At 35.5% G+C, this 11,149-nt stretch overlaps 1 protein-coding gene across 2 annotated transcripts; it reads left to right on the top strand.

Moving 5' to 3' along the window:
• Positions 1-1,940: 1,940 nt before the first annotated feature.
• Positions 1,941-11,128, top strand: stap2a (signal transducing adaptor family member 2a). Of its 2 annotated transcripts, none has more exons than XM_059500839.1 (11): positions 1,941-2,166; positions 3,860-3,931; positions 5,011-5,130; positions 6,348-6,404; positions 7,301-7,452; positions 8,045-8,176; positions 8,738-8,807; positions 8,908-9,010; positions 9,115-9,210; positions 9,579-9,740; positions 10,493-11,128. In XM_059500839.1, exons 1-11 carry the CDS (start codon positions 2,065-2,067, stop codon positions 10,546-10,548), a joined length of 1,122 nt encoding a protein of 373 aa, XP_059356822.1. In that variant the 5' UTR covers positions 1,941-2,064; the 3' UTR covers positions 10,549-11,128. The 2 variants fall into 2 exon arrangements, with proteins under 2 accessions (XP_059356822.1, XP_059356823.1); XM_059500840.1 differs by having other exon boundaries at positions 1,942-2,166; positions 9,579-9,710; positions 10,493-11,127.
• The last annotated feature ends 21 nt before the right edge of the window (positions 11,129-11,149 follow it).

Genomic DNA, 11,149 nt, shown 5'->3' with positions numbered 1-11,149 from the left:
TCATTGCGTTTCGGGTGAGGGATGTTGGTTTAGGGCTTGCTCTTGTAACCCTATTTTACCTTGCGCTGTTTCTTCTAAGCTGCTTCCTACTGTATTACTGTACTCTTAACATTATGCCTGCCTTCTCATGTTGCTTACACTACACTTAACAGTAATAATATTTTATTATTAGAATGTATTATATGAAATGGAAAACCTTGTCTGTGCCTCTTATTGGCAATTATTATAAGAATCAGAAAGTTTTTCAGAAAGAATGCTTCTTCGAATCAGTATTTCCTGCCTAATCCATTTGTGATTTTATTTTTTATTATAAGATAATTTGTTATAATGTGCAGGGTTAAGAGAATATTGTATATTTTCATTTTAAATAAAGCTGAAAACTATAGCTGTCTGTGTTTACTGTTGGTCAGCGATCACTTTGAGCCGGTTTCTCTCTCCAGTGAGTGTGAATGTGAAATGAAAGGCATGGACAGGATCCGGAGTGGAATGATTACAGAAAACTTTCAGCAGTGTGTTTGCTCCACTCATTAAAGAAAATGCTGGAAGTTGCTGGTTTTAGCTGGTCTCCCAGGGTTTTGTGTCGCTGGATGACATGTTAAGAAATATACAAACTGAGCATATGTTTACACTACAATGTTGTACTAAACATTTACGTTTTTCCTTCGCATTTTTGATAAGTTTCACGTGTACAACAACGTTGTCAAAATGATTTCTGTTTACACGGATCTACGGCCTGTAGTTGATCACGTGACTTTGTAAAGAAACACTATATGCCTGAGCACAAACCTATAGACAAAACATGTAATATGCAGGTGAATGACTTCACTGTTTTCAAAAATTAGCATTTTTGGCGTTCACACAGAGACCATAGCGGTATCATTTTCAAAGATTTGCATAAACTCGTTTTCATTAGATTGCATTCCCAGGCCCTTAAAATGCTGTTGTTGTGTAAATAAACAGTAAAAACACTTTGAAAGTTTACAGTTTAGTTGAAAATGGTGTTGTCAACACCCCCTCACTACCTTTTGTCAAAAATTTAAGTTATTTTAATATTATTTATTTATAGAACAGTGTTCATCACATTATTTGCAGCCACGTTTACCATTTCACTTCCTGTCAGTCAGCTCTGATCTGTCCTATCGTAAAAAATAAATAAAAATAAACCCAAAAATGGCAAAAAATAATGGCATAAATAAAAAGAAAACTGTTTAATGAAATTATTATATTCCATTTTGTCATCTATAGCACAGCTGTTCATACAAATTATTTATTTTTCAATACTTGTCTATTTACATTTACATATGTGTTTGTTTGTGTTGTTTTATTTATTTATTTATTTTTGTCTGTGTGATGATCTCTATGTACTGGAAGCTTATATCACTAAAATTGAATTGTCTATAATTTGAAAACTTAATATTAAAAAGTATTTTATAATATATATATATATATATATATATATATATATATGTGTGTGTGTGTGTGTGTGTGTGTGTGTGTGTGTGTGTAGAACATATATTTTTAGAACTAAAAAACACAATTTGATATCGTTTTAATAGTAATTTATTTAGAATTTTGTGTATCCATTTAAAAATTGTTATTATTAGTCTACTACAGTGTTATTACGTTGACCGTAATGTTAGTACGTAATGTTGTAACATAATTTAATTTTATATATATAGCTATATATATATATATAATTTCTAATATAGTCTATTACATAATAAAACCTTTAACTCTAACTGATTTACAGTAGAATTAATTATTTTCTTCGAAATAGGCATTAATCAACGAGCGGTATTATAATCTTACCATTATAGCCTCCGCCAAATAGCGGGTCATAATGTAATCACAGATGGCATATTGAGTCTCGATCGTGTTGTGCTGCTGAATGCGTGTCAGTGACGAGATTAATCACGCATATCAAGTGCCATCCATCTCTCGGCCAAAGAAGGCGTGTCGTTTCCCGGTCAGCAGCATCATCCAGCGGCTCTTTGTCCCGCTGCTGTGTGAGTGTGTGTGTGTGAGTGTGTGTCAGTAACGTTACCGGGCAGAGCTGCTCGAGTCATGGCGGCAGCGCCCGCTAATCCTCGCACCGGGAGCACGAGAGCGCTGCTGCCGCCCTGTTATTACGAGGGATACCTAGAGAAAAGAGGAGCGAAAGAGAAGGTAAGCGGACGTTATGGCATGTCAAACACTTTATCTGATTATATCAATGCGCGCAATGGCATATGCCGCACGCGCGTATTGTGTGGATAAGGGCGAGGATTTCGTTTGCCAAGTGACCACTCAAATATCGGTTGTGAATTTCTATGTTAATGGATGAACGAACCGGCGTTTCTCTGTGCCATGCGTTATGCCGCTGTCTGACAGCTCTTTAAATGCCATAACTCATATGTGAGCTCTTATTTTTGTCTGTCGGTGCTTTAAATTCTCTGCTGCTTTTCAGCTGCTCTGGTAGTGGACACACCTTAATGAAGACCACATGCAGTCTGAAGTGTGTGATTAATATGATCCATCACGTGTTTAATCTCCAGGCCTTCACTGAAAGACGCATCTCTTGCTGCAGTGCATCTATCATGTTACATTTACATTGTTCGCTTCGTGTCTATTGCAGGCTTTTAAAAGTACCAATGAGTAGTGCATGACTTTTACCAAAGTGCACATTTGCAAATTCTGTTTTCATGTAACTTTAAGACACTTCTAATTTATTAATCTGGTTAATAAATACTGCAGTTTAGAAATCATTTACATACCTTAGTGTCTGTGCAGAATGCCCATTTTAGTAAATTAAGTTCATACTATGCAAAGTAAGTGGTTAATTTCATTGAGTTATTTCAGCATTATATCATCCATAAAAATATGCTTTCTAGATATTACTGGACTATATTTTTTTGGAATATTATTTGTTATGTAATATCTATATTATTTTTTGGTGTTACTATATATATATATATATATATATATATATATATATATATATATATATATATATATATATATATATATATATATATATATATAAAATGTGTGTATGTATATATATATGTATATGTAATATTTATGCATAACGGATCAAATTTATACATAAGTATATAAACACACACTTTATAAAACACAATATGCAATAATATTTACTAATCAATACAATGTGCCTACAAATGTTTTATGTATAACTAAATCTTCGTGAGTAATGAATCAAATTTAATCTTGCCCAAGTGACCAAAAGTGACCAAATTAACTGTTCGATTACATGACATTTTCTATTTTTATATAACATACACTTTAGAGAGTATGTAAAACTCTAAATATGCAATAGCTATTAAACTATGGAATGTACAGACAAATAATATATTTGAATTGAATACTAAAGAAAAATGGTGTTGACAAAGCACCACTTACTCAAATTAATCCCAGATTGCATATTCAGGAGGGAATATTGAGAGGGGTTCAGGTGCACCGGGTGTTTAGGGGGGTGGGTCTCAGATTTAGGACAGCTGTGCTCCGGGTCGGCGTGTGTGTGTGTGTGTGTGTGTGCGCCCCGGGGAGCCATGAGCTGCCACTGAGATCAGGATTGAGTCAGACAGACCAGAGAATTACAGACAGAAGAGCAGTAATGTATGCAGACACGACTGCCATTTGCTGTGTTGTCAGAGCATTAACATGTCAAAATTATGCATTCGAGCCCTGAACACACATTTAACCAGTCTGACTGCAGAAAGAGAAGATTTATTGTCACTTTTATGCCTTTATATAGCCCAATAATGTCCAACTAAAATGCAAATTGAGTTATAAAATGCACATCTTATATTTACTTAAAAAATAGATATGGAAATTTCGCTTTTGTTGTCTTTGGATGCAGGTAGCTCGGCGTTTATGGACCTGTTTATGTGGAAACACGCTGTACTTCTTCAACAACCATAAGGACACAAATGTAAGTGATATATATATATACGTACATTCAGGGATTGTACAGATGTTTGCCACATTCAATCCTCTATCACTCTGTGGAGCATTAGCATCTAGATCTAGAAGGACATTCTTCTGCAAATCCCCTTCTAGTCTAAAGTCCATCGTAACCTTATCGTCTCATTAAAGTGCATTCAGCCACCAGAGAGCAGATGGCAAAGAGGAGTTTTATCAGACTCTACTTAATTGTGGTTTCAGTATTGATTTTTATTCTGAACCCATGGAGAACCTCAGCTGTGGATGGGGAGGTATCTAGAAGTAGTAACATGCAAAGTTTGCTGGGAAATCACACTGTGTGGGGGTTTTATATTTACATAGATGTTCACAGAATGTGATCACTTATAAAGTGTTTATTAAAGGGTGTTATTCTGAGTTGTGGCTATTCTGAGTGGTGGAGTTTTTTTTTATTACCAGAATAGTTTACTTAAAAAAACAGTCATGTGATTTTCCTGTATTTATATGTATTTCTGAATTTTACAACCAGAAAAATGTATTATTATTATTATTTATTAAAATTATTATTGTTATTATTTTTAATTATAAGATAAGTTCCTCCAAAGCAAAAGGTATATTATGGTTTAACATATGAAAGCAAATAAATTGAGCCAGCCATTAATATTAGTATTGTAACTTTATTGTGATCTGTATTATTAATAATAATAATTATAATAGTCATTTTTATTAAAAAAATATTTTTGTACATTTTTATATTGTATATATTATAATCAAATATATAGTTTTTGTATTTAAATAACAAAATTAAATGATTAATGATAATAATATATTAAAATGTGATTATAAATATTTTTAAATATGTATTAAGTTATATTATAAAAAAATGTTTATTCATAAATATTTTTAAATATCTATTAATATAAATTAACTTACTTCATTAATAATAATAATAATAGACATTAGAAATTCTAATCAAAAAGAGTTTTTTGTGTGTGTGTTTCACACGAATCAATTGGAAGGACTGGAAAGGCATTTGTGGGTAAACTGTTCCTTTAAATGTTGCTCTGCATGTGTGTGTTTTCTGATTAGTATGTAGAGAAGTTGGATCTGAGTGGGTTTGTGTCTCTGATCGATGACCCAAGTCGTGATAGGAATCTGGAGGCAGCCAGACTGAACCTCCGCATGAAGGATGGAGAAATCAAACTCACTGTGAGTATCAGATGTCTGTCCGTATGCATGCGTCTGACTCCTCTTATGCCCTTCATCTCAGCCTCACATCCACAGTTTCACTTTTCACAGGCCATTATTTTACTCCTGTTTATTCTCACCATGCCAGTAGTAACAGTTCCAGACAGCTCCAGGTCATATTGTGATCTGGTCAAGACTCAGCAGTGTTGAATATGCTGTAGGCTTTGCTCAGGAAACCCTTGGGTTATTCTGCGTTCAGAATCAGAAGTCTGCTAGACGAGATTGTATAGCCAAAAAAAGCTCACGTTACTCCGCTCCTCATCAGGTTACACTGGCTACCAGTAGCTGCTCGCATCAAATTCAAGGTACTGATGCTAGCCTACAAGACGACCACTGGCACGGCACCAACTCACCTAAACTCATTGGTTAAATCTTATGTGCCCTCCAGAAGTTTGCGCTCTGCAAGTGATCGACGCCTTGTGGTACCATCCCAAAGAAGTTCAAAATCACTCTCAAGGACCTTTTCCTGGACTGTGCCCAGCTGGTGGAATGACCTCCCAATCTCAATTCGTACAGCTGAGCCTTTCTCATTTTCAAGAAACAGCTAAAGACTCATCTTTTTCGCCTGCACTTAACCAACTAACACTAGCACTTTTCCTTTTCTTGTCTTTTAATAAAAAAAAAAAAAATAAAAAAAAAACCCTACCTATGCGTTCTACACTAGACTAACTGAGACTTGTCATGACACTTGTGTACTGTTGTTGTTCTCTTGTTGACCTGACTGCTTCTATTGTTCTCATTTGTAAGTCGCTTTGGATAAAAGCGTCTGCTAAATGATTAAATGTAAATGTTAAATGTATAGAGATTACCTTCACAGAGAGCCACAAAGACACTGTACTTTGCCCTTCCATACCTCAAAGAAATACATAAATAACTGTTCTGTGTGAATTTAATTCACAAATACTAATGCACTTACAACTGCAAAAACAGAAGAACAGCATTTATTTAAAATAGAAATCTTTTGTAACATTGTAAGTTCTTCACTGACACTTTTGATCAATTTAATGCATCCTCGATGAATAAAAACATTGACTGAATCAATAAATGTAAATGGAGATCTAATTGACTGTGAGATATTATATGTCGCTAATGTAATGCACTAGTGTAAGGAAATATTCCATTGGATTTTTTGTTCTAAATAATATAATTAACGTCAGTGTCTCTCTCTTTCTTCTCAGGCACCAAATCTGGAGGCGCGTGAGCTGTGGAAAGGTTTTCTTTACTCTGTCGTAGATGTAAGTTCAGTTTTTGCCTTATGGTAAATACTGTGTAAAGGCTTGCTTAGTGCTAACATTTTGTTAGTGTCCCCGAGAAAGTCTAGGTCAAGTTCTGTGCGTCAGTAAACACTTATCAGCTGCTTCTGCAGAACAATGCATTCCAGTCAGACTTCTGCTTTATGTCATCTTGAATAATATTGTTGTTCTGCGTTTGTCAATGAGACCTGAGACCTTTGAACTGCAGAGTTTGCGTTTTATGACCATGTTATTGTTTACATATTATAAACAGAATATTTCCTAAAATATATCCACATGACACTATTGCACCATTTATTGACACTTCTCTTGGTAGACTTTGCAATTGACACTAAATATAATATTTTTTCTTTATCAGAAACCATTATCAGCTGAAATAAATCAAATATCGATTGTCTTGATATATTGTTATTTTACTCTGTTTTGATCCTTGTCATATGAAGTGTTTAATAATTCAATCACTTTACATGGATGCTTTTTGGGACTTGAAATACAACTGAAATCTAATAGTGTGAATGTATATTTTAGATTATTTTTAGACTACTGTAGACTTGTTAAATCTTCTATTGTTGACAGTATTGTGGATGTTTTTCAGATTTCTCAAGAAATGTAATTTTTAACTTTTATTATCTATTTTAGAATTAAATCAGTTTGTGATGGACTTTAGATGTGTAATAAAGTCAGTTTTCCGTCCATCATAAAACATGAGCAGGTGTTATAAAACTATAAATCACCATCATATCCACTGGCTGTAGTTGAACACCACCAAAACCCTTCCCACACGCTTCTGTTTTTATAGATAAAGAGATCAGAGTCTCCATGGATGGTAAATTTAACCGTGCAAATCAAAAAGACACATGCTTTGTGTTTGATTCCAGCTGGCTGTGCCCACGACTCTCACCCTCCTGCCCGGGCAGCTGCACATGCTGAAGGAAGTCGTGGAGAAAGAAAAAATGCGCCGAAAGGCACGTGCATCTTCCAGAGCCCCCTCGTCCCCCCTCTCGCTCCCGCTGGTGGGGGAAATACCTGCGTGAGTATCTGTTTATGTGAGCCAGTGTGTTTCTGGGAGACATTCTTGAGCGTCTGGGTGTTTATACATAGCTAAAGCATCACTTTTAGGAGTAGGGCGTTTACTTTTCTGAAGGATTTCTGCCTACCTAATAAAGCACATGAAAAGCATCCTGCACAGCAATAAAAATGATCAATAAAATGCCAGTGAAAGTCTCTTGAATGCTTATCTAATTTCATATGTCAGTTCGCAGAACTACAAAATGGAGCCAAAGTCTAATATATAAAGGTGTATGGTTTATGAGGTATATGCGGTGTGGTTGGTGTGTTATTTATAATGTCTCATCTATTGACAGACAGATTGTATTTGCTGCTGTTTTCATGCTTTGTCATGTTCTTGTTAAAATGACACTCCTCACTAAGGTTTCACTTCTCATTACTCATTAAAAACAGTGTTCGGCTGGGATTAGGTCATTTTTATTTTTTATCCTAGTCATTTTTAGGCTTTCTTTACCAAAATCTTTTACATGCTAAATTGCTGTGTATAATCAAATTTTTAGTGGATGCCTGAGACAAATGTTCATGTGGTTGTGCTTCTGTCTGTGATTTGGCAGGTGTTTCAGGCCTGTGTCTCGTACTGAAGCTGAGGTGCTGCTAGAAAGACATCCAGACTGCGGGAACATGGTGCTCAGACCAGGCCGGGACGGATCTTCACTCGCCGTCACAACACGACAAGACCTGAACGGGTAAAAACACTGAAACAATGATATGATTTATCATAACAGCATCCAAAACCAAATAGAATCTCACTGGTTTCACCTAATTAGATGCTTGCAAAAGGTGGCAACTCTGCACACTATATGAAATAATGCTCATGAAATGTAGTGCACAGGAGACCATAAGAGCATAAAGTATGCCAAGCAGCCTTAGATATTAGTGGAAAACAATTATATTTATTTCTCACTACTAAATGAAATATAGTTGACCTTTTTTGTTGTTTGTTTGTAATTTTCTTCCACTGGGCTTTGTACAATTAAGTCTAAATCATTATGAAATCATTAGTGCCCATTGTGACATCATATTGGATTTCACTGGATTTGATGTACTATTGATATACTAGATGCGAATGTATAAATGGGCATTACAACTGAATTTACCCTGGGTTTATACATTATGACATCATCACTGGATGTTGTGATGTCATATAAGTCTATTATGAAAATCAATGGATCTCAAAGTGAACTATGATATCAGTCATTGTGTTGGTTTCTTTATATGTTAATTATGATTCTTTTTTTCTGTTTCAGATCAGTGTTCAGGCATTACAGAGTGACACAGAAGCAGCAGGGTGGTTACATTATCGATGTGGATAACCCAGTATGTGAAAATGGCTTTCTAAATAAAGTGAATCTGTGTGAAAACTCCAACTTTAGGTAAAATCTCACTGCTTATTTTATTTTTTCGTCTCTTCCTGCAGATCCCCTGTCCCACACTGCATGATGTCATCAATGCACTGGTGGAGAAAACCGCCGGGACTCTTCAGCCCTTCATATTAGAAGAGCCTTATGAGGAGAACATCAGTATGTCAGAAACACAAATATGCTCACGATCCGTACATCTACATGAAGTTTGACCATAAATGAAGACATACTTAATTCAGCATCTAAATGTACCTTTCTTGTAGCGTTTGTGTCGTCTAATGATGAGAATGGAGAGCGAACCCTGCACTGTGCTCCCTCTGGACCTCTTTCTCGAGCTCCATCACTGCCACCTAAACAAGGTACCATACAGCTCATGCTGCACAGCTCAAACCCACAAGTTTTTATGCTTTTTGCACAAATTTGGCTTTCATATGATTAGTCTATTATGCCAGTTTCAATGCTCCTTCCAAACAACATGCAGGAACATTTGCATCTGGATGCTGTAGTGGCTCTTCTTCCAAAAGTATGAAACAAGTCTCAATCTGTGTGTTTTAGCAATGTGTGGCTTGTAGGAATTGCATAACACTGACAAAATGCTGGCTATGTGTGAACATCAGGTGTAGTCGATGTGAACTAGTGAATACTTTTATCCAGATCAATGTACAGCACAGGCTATGTCCACCCCAGATTCTCTAGACTGAGTGAGTTTGTATGTGTGTGTGTCCAGTAAGTACAGACAGATGGACGCTGCGGTCACAGACCAGATCTCCCAGTTCCTCACCAAGATCCTTTTCCCCGTTTGGCTCTCCGTCCAACTCCATGAGAAGGCTGGTTCTGTCTCCCTCACCGCTCTCTCAGAGTAAGACCCCAGGGCTCCAGCTCCAAAACTGTTTATAACATTTGAACTTGCTTACATTTTTGGGGAGGATCAGATTTTTCTTGTTTTTGAACAAATTGACTTAAACAGTTGATATCACTAAAAAAGCTATATCAATTGTGTGAAATAATAAATCAGTATTTCATAATATAATAAAAAAAAATATTATTTATATTTTAAATATTTCTTACATATTTTAATATTTAGTTGTTCAGCACCACTGATTTGGGAATATATATAGATTTTAAGAAATTAATTTTATTCAGTTAGGATTCATTAAATTAATCAAGTGTCAGTAAAGACATTTCATAATATTACAAAAGATTTATATTTCGAATAAATGCAGTTCTTTTGAACTGTTTATGGAAGAATTGTGAAAATTGTCAAATATTAAAAACATATTAGAAGGATTTCTGCAGGATCATGTGACACTGAAGACTGATATCAGCTTTGCATTACAGAAATAAATTACTTTTTAAAACGTTCGAATAGAAAACTTTTATTTTAAAATGTTTCAAAATTACTGTTTTTACAATTTTTTTATCAAATAAGTGCGGTGTTGTTAAGCAGAAGACACTTGTTTCGAAAAGCATTTATTAAATCTTACATTACTCAAACTTCGCAATGGTATTTAATATTTTTCCCATGTGCAGAGGTGTCTCACAGACCCCAGACATACTGAACGTAAAATCAATATGAACAGAACATGAGGGTGAAAATATGACTATATTTAAAATATGACTAGTAAGTTTTCTTCCCATCAGGCCTCACAGACGAGCTCAAACAGAAGCTGGAGAAGAGACTGACCAGTCAAGAGTGATTTCCTCCTCGTTTGTGCCCACCCTTCGTCGTCTCATTCCTCCAGTGCCTTCCACTAAAGACTGAGGTCCTGTTGAACGGACAAAGACTCCCTGTAAAGGACATTCTTCCCTCAGTGTGACTGAAACAATGCCACTTTATTTGGCTTTATTTATAACACGAGAGCGGCGGTCTACCAGCTTATCCTTCCTCATAATAATACCATCACAGAATGATGGCATTTCTGTTGAGATTATTGAAATTTAAATGGGGAAAAAATCTGAGCCAAGATTCTCTAGACCTCTCTCTATACTATTAATTAGACCTTAACACTCAGGTTTCTACTGTCAAACCATGAGTTGAGAGGATATTTCCACACATTTAAGAAAGAAGCACATCAAACATGTATGACTTGTATTACTGGTTTTAGTGATCTAAATGCTCAGATGAATGTGAATCTGTTATGGTTCGAGGTAGGGTCCAAAATGAACACTCGCCAAGCACCGAATAAATTGGGTTAATAAAAAGCAAATATGTTTTGCAGATGCTTTGATCCAAAGTGACTTTGATTGTATTTTAATCAGTCGTTCTCTGAGAATTGAGGCCATGACCTTGGCATACAG

The sequence above is a fragment of the Carassius carassius genome, chromosome 20 (assembly GCF_963082965.1).
Source record: "Carassius carassius chromosome 20, fCarCar2.1, whole genome shotgun sequence".
Taxonomy (NCBI): domain Eukaryota; kingdom Metazoa; phylum Chordata; class Actinopteri; order Cypriniformes; family Cyprinidae; genus Carassius; species Carassius carassius.
The sequence above is the reverse complement of the archived record's forward strand: the minus strand, read 5'-3'. Positions and strand labels throughout refer to the sequence as shown.

Bases quoted from the DNA above. Each gene is read 5' to 3' on its own strand.
- stap2a (XM_059500839.1), top strand. From the start codon at position 2,065: ATGGCGGCAGCGCCCGCTAATCCTCGCACCGGGAGCACGAGAGCGCTG. The intron at 9,011-9,114 runs GTATGTCAGAAA...CCTTTCTTGTAG, and splicing joins GCCTTATGAGGAGAACATCA to CGTTTGTGTCGTCTAATGAT. The intron at 9,211-9,578 runs GTACCATACAGC...GTGTGTGTCCAG, and splicing joins ATCACTGCCACCTAAACAAG to TAAGTACAGACAGATGGACG.